General features: G+C 37.0%; 1 protein-coding gene across 5 annotated transcripts in view; it reads left to right on the forward strand.

Annotated features, from left to right (window-relative positions):
• yeats2 (YEATS domain containing 2) overlaps window positions 1-23,079 on the forward strand; it is a 45,351-nt gene extending 22,272 nt beyond the window's left edge. For 4 of the 5 annotated variants that reach the window (XM_048162557.1, XM_048162555.1, XM_048162554.1 and 1 more), the window contains 18 exons: window positions 1,305-1,487; window positions 3,989-4,229; window positions 6,158-6,319; window positions 6,515-6,633; window positions 6,934-7,080; window positions 11,258-11,440; window positions 11,634-11,970; window positions 13,066-13,200; window positions 15,304-15,387; window positions 15,518-15,692; window positions 16,309-16,385; window positions 17,951-18,030; window positions 18,121-18,322; window positions 20,319-20,557; window positions 20,648-20,722; window positions 20,942-21,015; window positions 21,653-21,730; window positions 21,891-23,079. In XM_048162557.1, coding sequence (XP_048018514.1) covers window positions 1,305-1,487; window positions 3,989-4,229; window positions 6,158-6,319; window positions 6,515-6,633; window positions 6,934-7,080; window positions 11,258-11,440; window positions 11,634-11,970; window positions 13,066-13,200; window positions 15,304-15,387; window positions 15,518-15,692; window positions 16,309-16,385; window positions 17,951-18,030; window positions 18,121-18,322; window positions 20,319-20,557; window positions 20,648-20,722; window positions 20,942-21,015; window positions 21,653-21,730; window positions 21,891-21,933 — 2,634 coding nt within the window. In that variant the 3' untranslated portion in view covers window positions 21,934-23,079. The remainder of the gene's footprint in view (window positions 1-1,304; window positions 1,488-3,988; window positions 4,230-6,157; window positions 6,320-6,514; window positions 6,634-6,933; window positions 7,081-11,257; window positions 11,441-11,633; window positions 11,971-13,065; window positions 13,201-15,303; window positions 15,388-15,517; window positions 15,693-16,308; window positions 16,386-17,950; window positions 18,031-18,120; window positions 18,323-20,318; window positions 20,558-20,647; window positions 20,723-20,941; window positions 21,016-21,652; window positions 21,731-21,890) is intronic. The other variant, XM_048162558.1, reaches the window with a different exon arrangement.
• The last annotated feature ends 885 nt before the right edge of the window (window positions 23,080-23,964 follow it).

A 23,964-nucleotide genomic window follows, 5' to 3' on the forward strand; every position in this document is an offset into this window, starting at 1 on the left:
TTAGTTTTACAATCTAGGGCTGCACAACGATTAATCGCGATTAATCGTTTGCAAAATAAAAGTCTGTGTTTACATAATAAATGTGTGTGTTCTGTGTATAATAATTATGTATATATAAATACACACACATACATGTATAAATTTAAGAAATATATGCATGTATAAATAAATATATTTAAATATATTTTATTTTATATATAAATATAAATTTTTATATATAAATATACAATTTTTCTTAAATATACATATGTGTATTTATTTATGTATACATAATTATTATACACAGAACACACACATTTATTACGTAAACAGACTTTTATTTTGCAAACGCTTAATCGCGATTAATCGTTGTGCAGCCCTATTACAATCTCTTTATGAACTTTCTGAACTGTCAAAGTGTCAGTTGCATAGCTGTCAATGAAGGGACCGAAAGCTCTGTTTCATTAAAAATATCTTCATTTGTGTTCCGACGATGAATGAAAGTCTTACGGAATGGAATGGCATGAGGGTGAGTAAGTGATGGCAGAATTTTAATTTTTGGGTGAACTAACCCTTTACGACTTCATTGTTTGTCTAAACTAAAGTGTTAAAAATAGTAATAATTAATTATAAAGAATGAGTAGGTCTCCAAACTATTTTTTTGCACTGTAGTTTCTTGAAGGAACAACATTTGTCTTTAAATATGAGCGTTGTATATATGAGTGATATATGACTACAATGATGTGCGTTTTGTGTGATGTAATAGAGTTTGTAGCTGTGTCTCATTTTGGAGGCTCCGTCTTCCGGGAGTCACATTTGTAGGCTGCATTCATCATCAAGGATGTCTTATTTAAGAAAAGTAACTAATAAAAATGACTTATTCCTTGTGAAGTGTAAAATACTGTAATTTCTTACTTACTTTGCAATCCAACTGTTACTTTTCTTAACTGAGACAGCCTCGATGATGTATGTGACCGTCAAATGCGACCTCCAGAGGACGCAGCCTTCGAAATGAGACACAGCTTATGTAAGTTTGTATTTTTCTGTGCTGCTGGAAGGAGAGGTGAATCTCGCTCAAGTTCACAGAGTTCATCTCAGTGTTCAGCTTCTCCCTCAGAGAAGCGTGTGTTTATCTTACCTAAGGGAATTTGTGATTCACTAAATTAACTTTGGATTTGATCTCACATCCAATATCTCCGATAATATCTTGGTTCAAATTGAACCGTGAATCAAACTGATGGTTTTTCAGTGCACATCTCACTGTAATATGACACGCGCAGTGTCAGTAATGAAATTTCTCTGTCTGACTGTCTGTTTGTCTTAAGGTTATAATCAAGCAAGAACCAGGAGAGGTGCCCACTCAGCCGTCACCACAGCAACAGGTCGTCTCCACAGCAACATCCCAGCAGCAACAACAGTATGTGACTGTGAAGGGCGGTCACATGATAGCCATGACACCGCAGAAACAGAGTGGGGCGGGGGCTGGAGGAGGGGCTACACCCAGCAAGGTTTTTATTTATACTTTTTTGTTTTGTTTTTACCATTATGTTAATGTTCATTTTGACTATTTATGTTTCATAGTTGTTTTGACTGTTCAGTTACAAAACCAAAATCAGATTGTTCCATTCTTTGGCTGTATTTCAGTACCTAGTGAGCTGCTAACCAAAACATTTGAGCATCAAAGCTCAGAGATTGTTCCGATCCACATATGATGTCCAAAATTGATGTCTAGCTAGTTCCATACTTCAGTTCTGTATTTCTATAGTTCCATCCCTTGTTCAATGCTGGCTGTCCTGTCTTGAGAGAGTTTTTGAAACTGGAGTGCGCTAGTGTGGTCATGCGGTCATGCGGTCTAAACATATCTCAGGTCATTGTGCCTCTGTGGACGTCCTACTTGTGTCTTTACGGCAGCCTTTTTTTAGCATCCGAGAGTCAAAGTCGTTCGTACATCCTGTTTAGAGACTGTCCATCTACATTACATTACGCCATTCTGCGCAAAAAATACATCTTAATTCTCTTACTCTACAATACACTGCGTGCAGAATTATTAGGCATCTTGATTTTCTGATCATATTTTTTTTCCGAGCACATTTTATCAATTCCAATCCACATCAATCTTAATAACTACTCTTAATATTGTTTTTAATCATTTGTAAGTGATATATAATTGTTCATGAAGGCTGGAAATGAAAAATGCCTTATATTCAGGTGTGCAGAATTATTAGGCAGGTTTTCTTTTACAGGCAAAATGAGCCAAAAAAGACATTTAACTCAGACTGAAAAGTCAAAAATTATTAAATACTCATGAGAAGGATGCAATACTAATGCAATACTAGAAATTGCAAAGTTAAAGCATGACCAAGGGACAGCAAAATGCTCATTGGGTCAGCGGGGTCATACAAAAACAGGTGGAAAAGAAAAGACATGTTTTTCTACACCCCTTGCTGGGTGTAGCCCCATGTTTTTTGAAGAATTTATCTTCCAGAATCTGGCAGTAAGTTTTGGTAGATCATTTTTAGTCCATCTCTGCAAGACGGACATTTCAGGATAAGAGATGGACTAAAAGTGAACTCCCACACCCGGATTCTGGAAGATAAATTCTTCAAACAGTGGTACAAGAGGATGTGGTGCTGGTCCTTCAAAAGTCACTCTCAAGCTGTCTGTCTATAAGGCCTATAAAAACCCAGTCTTCATGTATTTTATAACACTTCAGTTTGTGATTCTTATTAAGAGCGGGTCATTTTTTAGGATTCTTTAGCTAACCTAAGTCTCTGAGATCCTGACACCTTGCACTTCTGGAGACTCCAGGTAGGTTGCAGTTCTGGGAAATGGTGGCGCTGGAGACTAAAGGGTTCCTGATGGTTTCACACTTAATTCTTCACCTTAATTCTTAATTCTTTTGCAGTTAACATGTGTCTTTTCTTTTCCACCTGTTTTTGTATGACCCCACTGACCCAATGTGCATTTTGCTGTCCCTTAGTCATGCTTTAACTCTGCAATTTCTAGTATTGCATTAGTATTGCATCTTTCTCATGAGTATTTAATAATTTTTGACTTTTCAGTCTGAGTTAAATGTCTTTTTTGGCTCATTTTGCCTGTAAAAGAAAACCTGCCTAATAATTCTGCACACCTGAATATAAAGCATTTTGCATTTCCAGCCTTCATGAACAATTATATATCACTTATAAATGATTAAAAATAATATTAATAGTAGTTATTAAGATTGATGTGGATTGGAATTGGTAAAATGTGCTTGGAAAAAAATATGATCAGAAAATCAAGTTGCCTAATAATTCTGCACACAGTGTAGAGGCTTAAACATTTATTTCTTGACTCTTTAGTCCATATTTTTAATAGTACTCCACAGATCTCAATGTTTGAATTCAAGCCATTTTCTTTGGGATCTTTATAAACTATATAATTTGTTAAAGACACATTTCCTCGATCTGGCCCATTTACAGTTAAATGTCCAGATCCTTAATGTTACAAAAGATTACTATTTCAAATAAACACTGTTCTTTAATAATATTTCTTTTAATAAAAATAATATTGTATTTTTGATTAGATAAATGCAGCCTTGGTGAGCATAAGAGACTTCCTTCAGAAATATATAAAAATCTTACTGACCCCAAACATTTAAATGGAAGTATACTTAATTTTAAAAATATGAGCTTTTTGTACCAAAAGGAGACCAAAAGTCTTACTTTTAATGTATGTTTATAAGTAAAGCTTTATTTTTATAGCACCTTTTAAAAACAGTGTTTACAAAGTGCTTTACAGAAGAGAAATACATGTGTGAATTCTCAGAACATAACATACACACATAATGGAAATAAGATAAAACAATACAATGATAAAAATAAATCAAGGAAAGGCCCCAGTGAACAAATGTGTTTTGAGCTACTTTTTAAAAGTGCATAGTGAGTCGACTGGTTTATGATAGCTCTGTGTTGCAATTTTTTCCAGATGCAGAGTAACTGTGTGTGTGTGTGTGTATGTGTTTGTGTAGGTGTTGGGGATTCCACTGGGCTCTGCCGTCAAACAGGTCTCCATGAGCAGCGGGCAGATCTTGGTTGCCAAGTCCAGCCCCTCTGTGTCCAAGGTGGTGGGACAAAAGCAAGTGGTAGCACAGGGTGTCGCTAAGGCGATCGTCAGTGGAGGAGGCAGCGGTGCAAGCAGCATTGTGGGACAGCAGGTGCATGCTGTTACCAAAGCAGCAAGTGGGTCTGGAGGAAGTGGCAAGAGTGGAGGTCAGAGTTCATACACTTTTTCTTGACCCTCATCATGCCATAAAGTAACTCATATAGTTTGGCTGATCTCTACTATGCTGTGTCTTTCTTTTTAACAAGTCAAAATGAATTGCCTAACTAATCTTAACCAGGGGTGACGTGACAAGTTATCAGCATCAGGTTGTTTTTCTGTCCTCGCTGAAAACAAAACACTGCACAAAGTTGTAATCTAATGATATTTCAATGAGATTTCACTGTGGGAGGTTGTGATTTGTTCAGATGTATGAATGTGTCTGAATTGTAAAGTAAAATTGTGTATGTAGTCATTTTTTGAAGATGAAGTGTGTATATGTGTGCAAAGTTCAGAAAGCATTTGTCTTGCCAGGGATGCTAATTAAGATGTTCAGAATAGCAGCGTGTGTGAAAACATTTGTTTGTGTGTTTGAAGAAGTGTTTGTCAGGTTGATCAGATGTTGTGCTGAGAGGGGAATTTCACACTGCTAATCTAAGTGTTTGTGTGGCTGTACTGCAGTGCCAGTGCACTGAATAAACCATTAGGGATTGCCATTACTCAGTCTGACACTTGTATCTCCCTGCTGCCACAGGGGGAACAGGATTTAGTTTGATTAATTTTAAAAGCACCCATATGTGGATGTGTATTGAAAGCTTGTCTTACTGGTATATGAAATAGACTTTAAGCTTTGTTGCTATATTCTGTACAGGCTCATCTTCTACACTTTTTGTCTCATGAGTCCACACATATAATGTCAATAGAGGTTGCACGGCAACAAAAATAGTTTTTTGACCCTTAAAGGGACGGTTCAGCAAAAAAATATATATTATTATTATTATTATTATTATTATTATTATTTACTCATCTCGTATATTTTCTTTCATGAAGCACAAAAGAAAAGGGTAGTGTACTTCATTTAATATATTAAATAATATTACAGTTTAAAATAAATGTACATATTTTAATATATTTTAAAATGTATTTTATTCCTGTGACGCAAAGCTAAATTTTCAGCATCATTACTCCAGTCTTCAGTGTCACATGATCCTTCAGAAATCATTCTAATATTCTTGGTGCTCAAGAAACATATTTCTTATTATTATCAATGTTGAAAAGTTATTAATATTTTTTTAATGTTTTTGAAAGAAGTCTAATGCTCGCCATTCGTTAAAGCATTCAAAATACAGTAAAAACACTAATATTGTGTGAAATATTATTAGTTTAAAATAACTTTTTTGTTTTTTAATATATTTAAATGACAAAATTCATTAATTTCATTATTTCATTATTTTAATATAAATATAAATTGTAAATGTAATAAATGTAACATATAAATTGTAAATGTAAATTTTGAAGCCAAAAATAAATGCATCCATCCATCATAAATATAATCCATATGGCTCCAGGGAGTTAATAAAGGCATCCTGAAGCGAGGCAAAGGGTTTTTGTAAGAAAAATATCCATATTTAAAACTTTATAATCTCAAATAACTAGCTTCCGCCAGTCGACCGTATGCATCAATTTGCGGTGGAAGAGTGAACTCTGACCTGACACATGGATAATGAGAAAATTTTCATGTTTGGGTGAACTAACCCTTTAATAAAATGATTTATTTCTTTCAAAAGAAAATCTGACCCCAAACTTTTGAATAGTAGTTCACGCTATTCCCATGAAATGAAAACATATAGCCGCCATGTGCTGACAAGGACAAAAACACCATGAAAGTAGTTAATATGGTTCAGAGCCATACAGTTACTTTCATTGAGGAAAAGGTCAAGTTGATATTTACTGAAACGTCCCTAGTCTCTTTTTCCTTATTCAGACATCATTCTCTAATACTGTACTATTTACTGCTATAATATGATTATCTTTGTTGTAATGTTTTTTTTGTTTGTTTGTTTGTTTTTTGTGATTTGTGTTTATTTTTATTTTTTAGTTATGGCCACCCTCCAGCTGCCAGCAAATAACTTGGCAAACCTGGCCAATCTGCCTCCAGGCACCAAACTCTACCTGACCACGAACAGCAAGAACCCATCGGGCAAGGGCAAACTGCTACTGATCCCACAGGGAGCCATTCTGAGAGCCTCACACAGCGCAGGTCAGACATACACTGACACGCTACATGTATCACGGGACTTGGGAGCTATCATTGTCTCTCTGGATCCGTTTACACCTGGTATTAAGATATGTTTTGGGCGATCGGATCATAAGTAGTCAAGGGAGACACATTGAGACCTGTTTACATCTAGTGTTTTAGTCTCATTAATCTAATTTTTTTTGTCTCTGTCTGTAGGCCAGCAGTCTCAGAGTTCTGGTTCTGGAGGGTCGCATTCCTCTAGTGGTTCCTCAGGGTCTGGCAGCCTGCCTTCCAATTTATCTTATACTTCTTACATCCTTAAACAGACTCCACAGGTAATAGTCTTTGCTGTAAATTGTTTAAAGTCAAGCTTTTGACACACACTAACTCTGTAGAATGGATTCTGACATACTATTTAGTTCACTTTAAACAACTATAATTTGAAATCTTACTCGTACTTTTACTTTGTTCGCACAGTAACTCTTGCACTACTCTACAAATGACCTCTATTAAATGTGTTTAGCTCAGTATGTGCTCTTGTTGTCCAAAGCAATGTCCAGTCAAAAACACACACATCCCATAAGCCTTTCCCTGTCAGTTTGTGTTACGTTGACAAAGTCACTATTGATTTTCAGGGCACATTTTTGGTTGGCCAACCAGGGGGCTCTGGAAAACAGAGCTCTGGTGGTCATGTGGCATCGAGTCCTGCTTCCAGTACTCAACAAGCCATTCGGGTCACAGCAGGACAGAAGGCAGCCATTTTGGCTCAGGTTTGTAACAAAGTAAGGATTTAATAATATCTGTGAAATTATTTTTCTTTGTTTTTCCCCTCTACTTTATATAGTTATATACAGTGCTCAGCGTAAATGAGTACACCCCCTTTGAAAAGTAACATTTTAAACAATATCTCAATGACCACAAAAACAATTTCCAAAATGTTGACAAGACTAAGTTTTGTTTAATTTATAACATGAAAGTAAGGTTAATAATATAACTTAGATTATACATTTTTCAGTTTTACTCAAATTAGGGTGATGCAAAAATGAGTACACCCCACTGAAAGTCTCTAGCCTGGTAATACCAGACTCTGCTACTTCACTTTGCTTCGTAGACAGAGTCTGGAATGGCATAATAGAGAAGTGTTTTCTCTCTCGCTAGGGGACGCTTGTCTGAAGTTTAAAATCATTGGTTACCCGTAAGCCAATCAGATACGTTTAGTTATGACGTATGTTATCCGCCTGTACAGCCGCATCGAAGCACAGACATCATGCATCGAACTCAAATCTATGATTGAACTTCCACCGTAAACCTGTTGTAAACACATGATGATGTGAGCGAAATACCGGAGTGAACATGGCTGTAAACGACTTTTGCAGATTATGCGAAGTTAATGCATCCCGAAGTTTGCATCCCGTGTCTCGTTTCCCATTTCCGCGGTCGTTTCGGTTTTCAATTTCTCTAACCTACAATGTAAAACTCGGCGCTTAGCATCTACGTCACGGCTCTCAGCCCGCCCTCTGTTCGTTGATTGGCCCGGCTGTTTCCAGACCGGTGGCAAACACAAAGCTCTGACGCTGTATCAGACTGAGTACAGAAGCGAAATGAAATTGAGCGGAAGTAGGAAGTCTGACGTAGTCAGGCTAGAAAGTCTCTGGAGCAAAGCTAAATTTTAGACTACAAATGTCTAATTTAACATGAATTCAACCACAGGTGAGTCTAATTATTCATTACACAGGTGTCCAGCAGACAGTTGACTATAAAAGGGTGTTAAAATCCCTTCCCATTTCATGCTGTCAGCAATGGCACCACATGGAAGAGAAATGTCACAAGACCTGAGAAAGAAAATAATTTCTTTACACCAGAAAGGTGAAGGCTGCAAGAAGATCAGCAAAGCTTTACTTATCAGTCAGAATACTGTAGCAAAAGTGGTACAAAAATTTAAAACATCTCACAGTGACATCCAGGTCGTCCACGGAAGTTAACACCTCGACAGCAGCATCTTCTGATGAGAAGGGTTGAAGAAAATCAGCATGCAAGTTCACTGCAGTTATCTAAAGAAGTAGAAAGCCAAACTGGGGTGACTATTTCCTGTGACACAATACGGCATATGCTGCAGAGGAATGGCATGCATGGGTGCCGTCCACGAAAGAAGCCTCTCCTAAAGCCCAGGCACAAAAAAGCCCACCTAGAGTTTGCCAGGGCCCATGCTGACAAAGATGAAGACAACTGGGACTCTATACTCTGGAGTGATGAGACCAAGATAAATGTTTTTGGAACTGATGGCTTCAAAACTGTATGGCGTCGCAAAGGTGAGGAATACAAAGAAAAATGCATGGTGCCTACATTGAAACATGGTGGTGGCAGTGTCCTTATGTGGGGCTGCATGAGTGCTGCTGGTGTCGGGAGCTGCATTTCATTGATGGCATCATGAATTCACAGATGTACTGCTCTATATTGAAAGAGCCCTTGGTCTGCCCTTGGTCGTCGTGCACTTTTCCAACATGACAATGATCCTAAACACACATCTAAGGCCACTGTTGGATTTCTGAAGAAGAACAGGGTGAAAGTGATTCAGTGGCTCCTGATCTGAACCCAATTGAACACCTGTGGGGAATTCTGAAGAGACAAGTTGAGCATCACTCTCCATCCAGCATCCAATCTCTAAAATTCTTGAAGAATGGAAAAAGATAGATGTTGCAAAATGTCGCCAACTTGTTCATTCCATGCCTAGAAGACTTGGTGCTGTCATTAAAAATCATGGAGGCCATACAAAGTACTAGATGTAGTAGTTTTTGTTGTGGGGTGTACTCATTTTTGCATCGCCCTAATTTGAGTAAAAAATGTGTAATCTAAGTTATATTATTAACCTTACTTTCATGTTATAAGTTAAACAGATGTTATATAAAACTTAGTCTTGTCAACATTTTGGAAATTGTTTTTATGTTCATTGACATATTGGTTAAAATGTTATCTTTCAAAGGGGGTGTACTCATTTACGCTGAGCACTGTATCTGCAGGGATTTGTAATTTAACGTTATTCAATGTGTATTACAATAATTATTATAAGTGTTAAAATTATTATTATAATTTCTTTTATAGTATAAAATTATATAAAATAATTTATATTAAAGTTATTTTATTTATTATATAAATATAGATGAAGCATATTGGATAATAGACAAGTGTTTAGGTCATGCTGTAGGTTTGTTTTTGCATGCAAGGTAATACATTTGAAAGATCTTTTGCCATTATTTCACAGTATCTGACCCCATTTAACTTTTAATTACATTCAGCATACAAGCTCACAATTCAAAATATAATCTCTGTGGGTCTGTAGATAGAGATGCAGAAAACACTGAGATGAATTCAGCAGCACATTAATTTCTCTTGCTAAAACAGTCATAGTTAGCTTTAATAAAATAAAGAAATAAAATGTTAAAACACACACACTCACAGTGACCCAGAAGGAGTGGGATCAGTTTAGCTACTGTATAAAAGCAAACGTATTCAGGGGTTTGCCATTATTTCCTCCCTCTCCATCATTGATTTCTTGCTTTCTCTCGCTCTCTCTCCATCTCATTGATCTTTCTTTATCTTTTTTCTTTTTTTCCACTTGCTGCACTTTCATTAGTGTTACACAACGCCTCTTCTGAAGAGCTCACACTCTCTAGAGCCCTTTCTATGTGTGTGTGTGTGTCCTGATTATCAGATAGAGGCTAATGAGTATGCCTGCAGCTGACATTTGAGCTGTAATTCAACCTGTAAACACACGCTCATATGCCTCTCTTCCTTCTTTCCTTCCTTCCTTATTTTGCTACCTTTCTTCTTGTTAATTATCAATTTGAATCTTACCCTCATTATTCTCATCATAAAGTGCAGCACATAGGGCACCATGATTTCTGCTCATAATTTTTTTATTATAATTCTTATCCTCTTCAGCACAAGTAAATCAATCCTTTACCTCTGGTGTGATAGACCTGCTAGAAATTGTTCGCGTACAGTAAAATGATTATACATATCGTTCAGCACCTGACATACTTGAGTACTCTGGAGGTCGTGGTGGAGTATTTGTGTTTGAAGGGTATTTGCTGTGTACTTAAGAGAGAGAGAAGGAATATTAAAAGGAACGAGATGGGCCTTAGGAACTGAACATCCAAGAATGAGTGTGAGAAACAAGTCTTCTTGCTAAATCATTGCACTTGTTTTTGTGAACAGTGCATTAAATCTAAATGCATTACATGCAAGTCTAAGGCCTTTTTTCCACCTGGTATTACGTTTTGGTTGATCGGATCACAAGTGGATGAGGGAGACACATACCCGTTTACACCTGATATTTTAATCTGTTTCTTTTGTCCACTTTCTACCACTTCTGTCCTGATTTCTTTGAGAGGAGGGACTATGGGCGGTAAATGTATGGGTTTTTTACAGATCTTTTGATCTAATGGACAAAATAAGCTTGCGCAATTTACATATGAATGCTTGGAGAAGACGGAAAAACATACAGAGAGCATCAGCTTTCTTTTCTCCAGACAGCCACAAGCCCAGAATGGTGAGAGAACATTGTGATTGGTACGTTTTTCATCTTCAAGCCAAACTTGGGTCTTCAGTCAACAATGTTTAAATCTCATCTGACTAGTGCTCCATAATATTTACTAAGTCAGTAGGCGGACTTTAGTGGCAGTTCGAACGCATTCGACCACATAAGCGTTTCCACTACAAAAGCAATACGGTCATGTGTTTTCGCCTATACCTCTGGAAGTGGTAGAAAGTGGACAAGCTCAAAACTTTTTACACCCCATTTACACCTGTATTTAGCATCGTCCACTTGTGATCCGATTGACCAAAACAAATCTCAATACCAGGTGGACACAGGGCCTGAGGCTCAATCTGTTTAAATTGGCTTCTTATATATGTATTTTGGGGGTTTTCAACTTCTTTCTCTTAATGTTTGATTGACAGGTGGTGGGTGGGTCTCAAGGTTCTCAGGTGAAGCTGTCAGATGGCTCAGTGAAGATGGTAACAGCTGCCGCAGCAAGTCACCTGAACAAACCAGGCACAACAACCCTGAGAATGACTGGAGGTGTCATCACTGCCACAAGCTCAACCCCAACAACTCCCAGTTCCACGCCAACCTCTCAACAGGTAATGGATGTAACTTTTTTCTATATTGTCTGACAAGGCATGACACATTGACCTGAGAATTGACATACGTAGTAGGTAGCTCCATCCTTACCATCATTCTCTTGCTTTGATGCTCTTGTGCATGGGTCACAAAGTTAATATATTCAAGCCACTTTGTCAATCTACAGTCCCTCTAATATTTTTTCCTGTACAGTCAGCAGAAGCCAGTGGAGCATCCTCCACTCAGCCATTACCTCAGACAGCTAAAGCACCACCGCAGCACCCTGTGCTTGTAGCTGCCAATCAAGCTGCGGTGATCAGTGCGGCCAAGAGCGCTAGCTCTGCCGCCAACACAGCAAAGAGTTCTGCCTCTGGCACTGGAGCCGTAGTCACAGTCGCTAAAACCGTCAACATGCCTCTCATCAGTCTGTCAAAGGGGGCGGGGTCGTCTGTTGTGGGCGGGTCAAAAAGTTCCAGCCCCTCATTGGTTACTGCAGCATCACTGATTGGTGGAGGAACGCTCAGTGGGAAAACTGCTGCCACCATCTCAGGTAACCAGTCATCTGCTTGCCAGAGTTGCCAAATATTTTGTCCTTAAAGGATTACTTCAATCCAGAATTAAAATTTCCTGATAATTTACTCACCCCCATGTCATCTAAAATGTTCATGTCTTTCTTACTTCAGTCGAAAAGAAATTAAGCGAACCGATCGTTAAATAAATAAAAATGTATATACTTTTTTAACCACAAAATAAGCTTGCGCATTTTACATATAAACGCAATGGAGACGATGGAAAAACGTACGGAGAGCATCAGCTTTCTTTTCTCCTGACAGCTACAAGACAGCATTTGGACCTTCAACCCATTAAAGTCCACTATATGGAGAAAAATCCTGGAATCTTTTCCTCAAAAACCTTCAATTCTTTTCGACTGAAGAAAGAAAGACATTAACATCTTGGATGACATACGGTTGAGTAAATTATCAGGCGGTTTTAATTCTGGAGTGTACTAATCCTTTAAGGTGCAGTCACATTTACCACATTTACAGTTTTCGCCAGCAAAATCCAGCAATTTTAATAGAAATCCAAATCATCTGGAATTTCGCATGAGGGTGAAAGATTTCCCCACGCAGATTTCACAACTGGTTCAAATTGGTGATGCGAATTTGCAGCATTGACCAACAGAAAGCTGCTTGGTTTGAAAGTGACTTCTTTGTGAGCTGTGCTTCATATATCGCTGCACTATTGACAGTAGACAATGGACCTTTTTTGCACACAAAATTTCGGTAATATGACCACACCTTTAGAATGACAAACCGCTAAAGCTCTCACAGATCCCAAATGTAATTACGTAAAATGTAATCTGGTGACTGAATGGCCATTAGATTCAGGAGTGAAATAAATATTTCTCAACACAGTGAATTAGGGGTGGGTAGTATGTAACAGTCTTATAACTTCGCATATTACAGTAACTGTATCATGATTCGTGAATGGAAAAATGAAAAATGCATATTTTTGGATAATGCAAGCTGTCCACCCCTTCTCTGAATTAATTGCCATAAAGTTCATCTATCCATAGCTTGAATTGCATCTTTTGTTGAGATTTGTGGCTGCAGTTTTGTTCACATATGATTCTCTTCACTTGCAGGTATGTTGAAGTTGCACCCAGCTCAGTCCAGTTCCCAGCAGACGGTTCTCACCATCCCAGCCAATCAGCTGAAGCAGCTCAGTGTGGGCAGTGGGTCCTCGGCACTGCAGACTATCTTGATGCCTGTTGGCAAAGGTAACAGCACCCAGTTCCTCTGATACCCACACAGCCTTACTCACACTCCTGTTCTCTACAGTCCTGAAGGCTATGAGTCTGTGTAATATTTTCAAGTTAGACTTCTTATTTTCAACTTCATGCTCTAGTTAACTACTTTGACACATAATCTCTGTTCCAAAACCTAGAGAGGTGACTTGTGGTTGTAGATCAAGGCTGATAACCTAAAGATTGTAGGTTTTGATCCATGATTAATCACATTTGTGATCTTAAGCAAGGTGATCTTGCATGTTGTGATGGACTGTTTCAGGTTGTGGAGTTTTAATTCTGCCAGCCTTCATGGACTGACATTTTTTGTCAGCCATGTTAAGCCTGCCAGATTGTATTTATCAGAGATGTTTGTTTTTGTTTAGCATTAATCAGCGATGACAGTAATAAGTGAAAAGAGCTTCAGAGATACTCTCCTGTGAGATATGGTTTTCATTTTCTCATTTTGCGCTCTGTCTACCTGTTTGCTAGCTTTGTTTTAGATTGATCTGTGTGGCACTATGGCAGTAGAAGCTGCCTCAGTTTGGTTTATTTATTGTTGAATGAATACAGTACATCAGTACATCAGAGCAGGAAGACAGGCCATTTCCTGTAACAATATGCAAGCTGTTGTCATAGTGATAGAGAGGGATATGAGTAAGGAAGAAAGTAATTGAGAGATTACAGGATTCAGTAATTGAGAAATAGCAGGCTTGAGTGCTCTTAACATCTATGAAAGACAACAGGAACTGTATGAATCAGAACATAAAAAAACACTTAAATGTCACCTTAGTTATGTCGGAATGATGGTTTTCACTAAATTAGCACTAGGGCTGGCCATTATGAACAAAATGTAAGTTCACAAAATGAAAAATTTTATTTCCAGATAATATATAGTAAATATAAATATAGTTATTTACATACTACAATATAGCAAAATCTTTATCGATAGACACTATATCATCACCGTGCAACAGATTTAGTTATTTAGTACTTTACATAGTCCACCCAATCTAGTTATTCAAGTTACTCACCTGTTTCAAACCTGTATTCCTTTCTTCTGTTGAACACAAAAGAAGATATTTTGAAGAATGTTGGTAAAAAGAGATTTGACTGACCCCATTGACTTCCATAGTATTTTTTACCTACTATGGAAGTCAGTGGCTACCTTCAACTGTTTGGTTACCAACATTCTTCAAAATATCTTCTTTTGTGTTCAGCAGAATAAAGAAATTTATACAGGTTTGGAACATCTTAAAGGTGAGTAAATGATGACAGAATTTTCATTTTTGGTTAAACTGTCCCTTTAAGGCTACACATTGTGTTGCTGCTGGTCTCCCATGATCAGAAAAGCAATTTTTGTTGCCTTTGAAGCAATTAAAGTAAACCTAAAAGCAATTATTGGTGCTAATGGTATCCCAGATGACCCCAGATTTACATTTTTAAATTAATGCATTTAGCAGATGCTTTTATCCAAGGTGGCAGATAATTACCAAGATAAAAGATGAATACTGCAGACTAATATAGAATACTCTTGTATTATGGCTTGTCTATTAATGATCCAAAAATAATAAAGTCAAAGTCAATTTACCCTTGTTCCTCTGACTCATTCGGGACTATCCAGAAAAGATTTTTCCTTCAGGCCTAGTTAGCTGTATCATAGATACAATATCAATCATATTCCTAAGGCACATTCTCTGCTGTTCATTTTGTTACAATAGCTTTTGTAAAGCTATTCGATGGGTGAAATAGACCGAAAGAAATTTTAAATGGCCAACCAAAATTACTTGAGTGTGTAGTAATAAAAACTTCTGGATGTCCAAAAAGTGCTGCTCTGAAAAAGCTTGAAATCAGCAATCTGACATAGCAGTTTGTTTTTATACCGTGATACATTTTTTTCAGGGTTCTTTTATGAATAGAAAGTTCAAAAGAACAGCATTTATTTAAAATAGAAATCTTTTGTACTATTATAAATGTCTTTACTGTCACTTTTGATCAATTTAATGCATCCTTGCTGAATAAAAGCATTAAAAAAAAAAAAAACTTACCAACTAAAAACTTTAGACTGGTAAAGTAAACCTGTATGTTTTGTTTCAGTTGTGCCGTCTGGTGCTAAAGCATCTAGCAGCAACACAACCATGAGTGGAACTGCTTCCTCAGCATCCACACCTGTAGCACAAGGTAAGACGTATACAGACACACACACATTCATACAGTGGAAATGACGTCAAGGAATTATTCGTGTATAGATGTTCAATCCAATGAATTCATACTTTTTCTTTACCTCTGTTGTGCTTGTCACGTTACATAGTTAAAACTGAACCTGGTTTGGTTGGCTCCACTTGTACGACTCCAGTACCCCAAACATCTGCTCCAGCCTCTTCAGCACCCACCTCTGCTCCCCTGGTGACAACCCCTACATCCACAGACACAGCTGCTATTAAAGAAGAACAGGGCATGGAATCTACAACACATGAACTCATCAAGTAAGAAGCACACACACAATGTGTGTCTCAGTCCTGATCTGAATATCTGCGTTTCCTTAAGGATTCTGTTTCTGCAGATGGTCATTGACACCCACAGATATGCACATTCACCATTGCAAATTTTTTAATTAAACGTTGTCATAGCAACAACCAGTCAGCAATAATGCTGATGTAATTGTCATGAAACTTTAAAAAAAAATTGATCTTAAAGATTCTTTAAAATAGTGCTGACATTTTGAGTTTGAGATTTCACTAAAAGTAATGACTTGCTTTTTCTGGAGTGAATAACTAGTTAATTCTTTAATCGCTCAGACCAATTGTAACTTAGCAAGCAATTTTTCTGACCAGTTCAAACTTGTGATACTACAACCTAATGAGTAAAACACAAGAGAAAGATGTCATATATTTATTGTCTTTTTTATTTTGCAATGACTACTAGTCTTTCTCTCGTATCACATTCAATCTAGTCTGCAAACTCACAACTAAAAAAAATAAAACCTTGTGTTGCTGTGGGGCACCACTGCTGCTCAATGTCAGTTTATTTAAATTTTTTATAATGTTGAAAGCTTGTAATATTTGTGAACGTATTTGATGAAAAATGGTTAATCTCTCTCAGTACGGAGCACATCGAGAACATGACACAACTTCTGACGGCCATAGTGAAGAAATTTCCTCTGATTATCCCTGAGAAAAGTAAGTTTTAACTTCAAAGATTTTAAAGTCAGCATGAAATGAAAATTCACCCTAGTTCATTTCTAAAGGCATGTTATTCATCCATGCTTACACTGGTTTTCAAAAGTTTGGGGTTAGTTTTTTTTTTTTTTAAAACAAGTCTCTTATGCTCACCAAGCATTTATTTGATCAAAAATACAGTAAAAACAGTAAAATTGTGAAATTATTACCATTTAAAATAACTCATTTTTATTTTAATGTTTTTTAAAATGTAATTTATTCCTGTGATGCAAAGCTGAATTTTCAGCATCATTACTCCAGTCTTCAGTGTCACATGATCCTTCAGAAATCATTCTAATATGCTGATTTGGTTCTCAAAAAACATTTAATATTATCAGTGTTGAAAATCATTGTGTTGCTCAATATTGTGAAAACTTTGATGCAGTTTTTCCAGGATTCTTTGATGCTTAGAAAGTTAAAAAAAAAGAACAGCATTTATTTTTTGAATTTTTTCAAACAATGTAAAAGTCTTTACTTTCACTTTTGATCAGTTTAATGCATCCTTGCTGAATAAATGTAATACATTTCTCTAATACATTCCCATTTTTTTGAAAGATGGTGTGTTTCTTTTTTCTTTTGTTTTTTAACCATCATTTTTAATCAGAATGTCATAACTCTTCCAGTGACATGACAGACGTATACCAGCATTCTTCAATCATTTAGTCCACTTTAGGGCTGCACAATTAATCAAAACTACCCTGAATTCACACTTAAACCATTTGGCTTAGTGCAATCAATTATGAAATCATAAAGGGTGCGATTATTTTTTTTTTTTTTATGCGCAGCTTGTCAGTGAAGCATGGCTCTGTGATCAGTAGTAAATGCTGCTCCATCTGAAAACACTGCGAGTTTGAGTCACTTATAACATGCGTTTGAAAAAGCAACACGCGTCAAACATATTTCCAAACACGAGAAGCATTTATGAACCTCTTGTCCAACAAAAGACAACATTTAATAACATGTTTTTACACCAAACTCAATTCATAATGTCATTTGAGTGTTTAAAATAACATCCTTCTGTGAGATGATGTAGCTTCTTACACAGAATAAGGCACAGAACAAATTATTTCATAGTATTCTGTACAGTGATAAAGGCTATGTCGATTAGCATTGCATTATAAATATACTTTATTATCATGAAAATACCCGAAAAGGCTTGAAGAACTCAGATAAACCATATATTGTCATAGTTGTGTGTTTATTAGCCATGTTTAATCAACCAAAGCGTTTCAATCTTCTGTTTATTCAGCTATTCAGGGGTTTCCTGGAACTACGTGCGTTATCTTTCTTCTGCTGGGCATATTTGGAGTTTCTGTGCGAGAGCGCCTTGTGACTTTCAGATGGAGCAGAATTTAGCCGTGCTTTACTGACAAGCTGCTCATAAAAAATCGCAGCCAATTGCCAAATCACGTGTGGTTTAATTTCGATTAATTGTGCAGCCCTAGTCGACTTAAATAATATAAATTTACCCTAAGCCAGACCAACAGAGGTGTGTGTGTGTGTGTGTGTGTGTGTGTGCTTTACAGATGAGGACTCTCATCCATTCTGCGCCACCTCTGTGGATCAGTACTACTCATGGAACATTGGCAAACGCAGAGCTGCAGAGGTACAGGAGTGTTTGTGTTTCATCTAGTCTGAGTACTTCTGTAAGCTCTTGGATTGTGTTCATTCAATTTGTGTCTTTCTCTCTGTGTAGTTGCAGCGAGCAGTTGCCGTGCGGCGTGTGTGCGCTGATCTGTTAGAGAGAACCCCTCGGCTTCAGGCCCTCACGCCACCCAGAACTAAAGAGGTGCTCCACTGGTGCCGTCTCCGTGGTTACACACCCCCTGACCCTGAACCCCAGCGCACAGAGGAGGACTCCATTGAGGACATACTCACGCAGATCGACAGTGAACCGGGTGAGTGTGTAGTTTATGTAACGACACACATGCTTGTGTCCAGTAGGGTTTGTGTGTGTTTTGAACCCGTGGTTGAGGTTAATTCATCATGTCCTCTGTTTCTATCAGCTATCCAGAGCTTTGACTTACACAAGACTTGGCACAGACAATGCAGTAGTGTTCTCTGTCTCTCAGTGATGGTGCATTAGCCTGTATAATGATGAGATAATCAGTATTCAGAGTTGGGCATGAATTCAACTCTCATAGTTCGGTCATAAGCAGCTGAAATTCAACATCAGCTCTGTTTCAATCCCTACTGAGCTTCCTGCCTAGACAGCATTTTAAGGCATCTTATGCTCCAGATGCACAGTCATAAGATATCCGAATTATGCTGCCTTATCCACCCTTTTCCCAATGAGCTGGCACTTACAGTTTGGGTTTAATCTACGATATATGCTATATATCCCATGAATAATTCACTGGAATGCACTAAGAGTCGTTCGTCAGTCCCCCCACCCTCTAACCCCCAAGTCTCTTTCCAGGTTAGCTTTCACATGGATGCTTTAAAGTTGTTTCCCATTTTCACTTCTAATCCCTATAAGCAGTGTTTACTGGAATGTTTCTGAAGCAGATAAATACAGTAATTATTGTTGGTCAAAATGCAATGTCCACTTGTTATAGGCATCTTTGGGCTTGTTAATTTTTCCATATTAAGAGTTAAAGTGACAACTTAGTTCAGCTGGAGTGTGTGCATGGCCTTTGTGCCAGTGTCATAGTTATTTTAACAGAGAAAGTTAATGCAATCAGAATGCTTGCACAACAATGGTGGCCAGAGACCACGTAGCTATACCCCGAGTTTTTTAACGGAAGTTACTCAAAGCGTCATGAGGCGTAGGAAGAAGGTGGATAGTAAAGTTAATTTTGGCTAAAATTTTGTCACATTTAATGCAAATTTTGCCGAAAAGGCTATTCCAGAATGCAACTAATCGAGCGTTGGGTCATTAGCTTAGCAATGTGCTGAAATCATACTCTATATCGACTGTAAGGCATAATGAGCGCTGTTTGTTTGAACAGAGTGACCACTAATGGAGATGTTGTCCATAATTAGTGTTTTTAAATTAATCACTAATGAGGTTTATTTTCATTTAGCATGCTGCCTTAGAAAATATCCCGTACAGACAGTAGATGGTGAGGATAATCACCAAGGAGTCTTGTTTGTTGTAATTTGTTTTTCCTGCCTCCTTCGGTCTTCATTTATGTACTTTCTTAGGTTGCTTTTGTAGAGTCATTGTAAAGAGTAAAACATCCTTGGGTTTGTAAAAGGCACTATACAAACTATTAATAATAATAATAATAAAAATAAATAATTATTAGGCACTTATAAAATATTAATAATAATAACAATGGTAGTTGATTATAATAATTAGGCACTATATAACTAATAATAATAATAATAATAATAATAATAACAAATTCATATAATAAACAATAAGTTATATACAAACTATTATGATTAATAATTATTACTAATAGTATATTAATTATAATAATTATTAGGCAAAATACAAATGATTATTATTGATAAAAAATAATAGTATTATTGTTAATAAAAATAATAAATATAAAGCACTTTATAAATGTATTATTAGTAGTAGTAGCAGCAGTAGTAGTAGTAATAAAAAACAATAATTATTAATTATAATAATTATTAAGCAATATATAAACTAATAATAATAATAAGTCGTACAATAAATATTAGGCTATATACAAACTTATTATTCATAATAATACTAATATATTATTTATATTGATTATTAGGCAAAATGATCATGATGATCATTGCAAATGATCATTATTGATAAAAAATAATAGTATTGTTAATAATAATAATTAAAAAAATGTTTGGAACAGAGCCATAGATCTAGAGTATTGTTAGTTCATTGTTAGTTACTAGCTGCTTGTCAAGAATTGTGTGCTGTTTTACACTAACACGTTTGTTTGTGTGTGTGCTTGTTAGAGTGTAGCTCGACTTTGACGGGCTGTGAGGAGTTGTCTCAACGTCTGGAGCAACTTCAGAGGATTCTGAAGGCAGAGCCTGATGAGGAAGATGATGAGCCTCTCGACATCATCAGTGTGAAAGACATAGGCGCTGCTAAGGTCAAAGTCAAACTGGAACAGGAAGAAGCCGAACAGGAGCCCAAGTTTTTCTTGGGGCGCTGCCCATCGACCCAGTTCATCAGAGACACGGCGGAGCAGGTGAGTGAGATTGAAATGATCTTTGATTCTGTCTGCCCGCATCCAGACTTTCTGCTGTGTCATACATGTAATGATGTGTGTGTGTGTTAGATCGGTGTCACGCTGCAGCAGGTGGAGGTGGAGAAGAATGTTTTTGCTCCTGTCGTGGAAACCATGATTCTTAAGGTAAATAGTCTGATAGTCTGAGTAATTTGTTTGTATTTTATGAGAGAAGTTTACTTTATGTACTTTTTGTTGTTGTTTTTCATGTCAAATCATGATTTTTCATGTCAAATCATGATTTTTTACTTTCAGTGATAACAGACATTTTTCCTGAGAAGGACACTGTTATGATTGATGCATTTTTAACATGTCAATGCTGAATGTTGTCTAAATCTCTCATAGGCTGTGGAGCAGTTTGCCAACGAAGTCCTCAGGGAGTCCTTAGCCAATGCCCATGGGAAATCCCAGCAAAACAGGTCAGTGTGTCCGCCTGTATGCCAGTACAAGATTAATCAGGACAGATGGGTAAACCAGCAGGATTCAGCGTTTTAAACTCTGTTCTTTTTTAGATAGAGCTTGTACCATTATTTCCTGGTCAATTTTGATGAACTCTGAGCATTGAACTTCATCTAATGTGATTCTATCATGATTGTGGGAGAAAGTGCTTTATGATAATGTGTAATTATCAGAGCACTGAGAATAGCTCATGAAAATCTGATTTATGTGAGTTGTAGAGCAGCAAAGCCCAGCCCTGAGAGAGAGAGAGAGAGAGAGAGAGAAGAGATTGGCTCAGCTGCTCTACTTACTCAGCACATCTGCCTTCATTCACATGCCTGACACACACACACACACACACACACAGATCGAGCAGAATATTTCATCAGGCTTTTATACATTCTTCTGTAACTGCCTTTTATAGTGATGATCAGTCAAGCAGGAACTGGTCGATGTCTCGTACATTAACGGAAAGCAGCAGTTTGACAAGACTATAAGACCTCTCATTTAATGCTCAAAGGTCAATAACCCATCATTACCAAGAGAGCAAATGTACCGTGAGATTTCTCTCTCACTCTTTCCCATCCTTGTTTCATCCCTCTCTTCTCGTCTCCACAGAACTCCGAGAGAGATATCGGCTATGGAAGTGCATCAGGCCATTAGCTCTATTCCCACCTGTGATTTTCTGACTAATAGGTAATTTTGCTCTCATTATAGACTTCTCTATATTTTCTTTTTTTCTCGGCTATCAGCAGCGTCTATCATCAGTGGTCCCACGGTCTTGAACAAGCTGGAAACGTGAGGACATTTTATGGCAGTTTTATTTATTTTTTTTTTAAACCTCTGTTTCTGATAGGTACATGGGCATCATGGTTAAGGACGAAAGCCACGCTGACTAACTTCACCCCTTGGCATCTGACCACAGTTGGACTGCCACACACTCACGTTGTGTAAAGATGGAGAATGTGCAAGGGCTGACCAATCACAGATGCAAACATCCTCTGACTTGCCCATGTCATAACGGAAGTCAGCCAGTGTTAGGACAACACAAGGGTACTGAGCTCAAGGGAAAGTCAACAAACGGATAGTAACATAATCTTGACATGCAGCCTTCACAGTGTTTGTTGTATGTGGCTACATCACTCTATTTATTAGTTTCTCACACTTCCTACATTAATTCAGTGATATTAATGAACTATGGTCCAGTATATTAATGTAAGCATCAGTGCAAAAACTACAGTAGTGTTATGAGCAGGTACAGTAGACGCTTCATGCTCTGCCGTTGACACAGAACTGTTTAGCTTATATTAGTCTTAAAGGAATAGTTCACCTGAAAATGATTTTTCTGGAATGATTTACTGATCCTCATGTTGTTCGAGGTGGCGAGTAAATAATGACAGAATTTTCAGTTTTGGGTATTTCTTGAATCAGAAATACAGACATTAAATGAGCCATTGAACATTTAACTACTGTTTTTCTGTTCATCAAGCAGAATTTATTTGGAGAAGGTAATTCGTTTTTGTGCAGCTTATGTGAAATCATCCCTTAAATGATCGGCTCATGTGGTTTTAAGAACGTTGGCTGGAGTTTAAATGTCCTTTTTGAGTCAAACGTCTTCACTAGTTTCACACTTTGGCAAAGAATGTCTACGAAAAGTCTTAATCATGTTGTTTTCATATGGATCATTTTCATACAACTAGGAATTATGAAGGATTGAACTTCAGTGATTGTGGAAGTTTTATTTTTTTGTATTTGTGTCATTTTGGGGGCATTGAAGAAAATTTGCAGATTACCTGCTAAAAAAAACTCTGTTGTGTCCTCTGGTTTGGTGGGGTGTTTTGTCTTACTAGCATCAGTTTCTGTGTGTTTGTGTTTTAAACACATCAAGAAATGTTTTGGTGTGTTTATGTGGATGGGAACGAATGTATTTCTGTGTTTATTCACTGTTAAAGTCAGTCTTCACTTGTCTAACCGAACTCCTGGATGTTTTTCCTTCACATTGTGTATCAGAAAATGACTATTCTTGTATTAAAAACTAAGATGGATTCATCTGTCCTGATTTGTATTCTTTTTCCAGTTGACGTAGTACAAATGAAATGTCACATAGCAAAACAATAACAGGGTGAACTTTAGAGGGATGTATACGTAAGCAGATTTACCCACAACATTTAGCCGCTTTTTCAAGTTTACCTCTGAAAAGATGTTTTGTGCCGTTTTATAGATGGTTTGTCTACTTAATAGGCATAAAAATGTCTCTTGTGAATAGTTATTCTCAGGACTTTTAAATATTTCATTGGCTCTAAATTGCCCTTTACCAATGCAATTTCTATAAATGAAATTATGAAATTAGACATGGAAATGTCTGTTGTAAATAGTCAATCTCAGCACTTATCATTTGCTCTGAATTGCTGTTTATAGAGCAATTTCTATAATATGATTTTGTCTTTAATAAGCGACTTCTCAGAGTCATGGAAGTTTGAACTTTGGTCACAAGGTGTCGGAACCCTGTATCATCATTATCGCCGTTTTATTTTTTCACATAAAAATGGTAATTTCAAGAACGTGAGATGTTTTTTAATCATAAATATCTGTAAGATGTAAATCAGCCATATAATATGAAAGCAAATTTTAAGAATGTCATTTTTATTTAAACCATTTTGCCTTATTGTCCCCATTTATCTCTAAACCAAATTTACAAAAAAAAAAAAAAAAAAAAAAAAGGGACAGCCCAGAAATCAGTGAAAGATTCTTAATGTGAAAATGTCTTTATGTGGGTTTCATAAAGGGCTAGTGAGTCTGGAGCAAGAAAGGTGATTAGAAGTACCAGGCATCCTCAGGCAGACATTAACAGATCGATAAAGGCAGACCAACATCACTATATACAAAATAATGCTATTAACAAAGGTTTGTACAGGATACACACACACACA

This window comes from Megalobrama amblycephala, linkage group LG17 (assembly GCF_018812025.1).
Source record: "Megalobrama amblycephala isolate DHTTF-2021 linkage group LG17, ASM1881202v1, whole genome shotgun sequence".
Lineage (NCBI taxonomy): Eukaryota > Metazoa > Chordata > Actinopteri > Cypriniformes > Xenocyprididae > Megalobrama > Megalobrama amblycephala.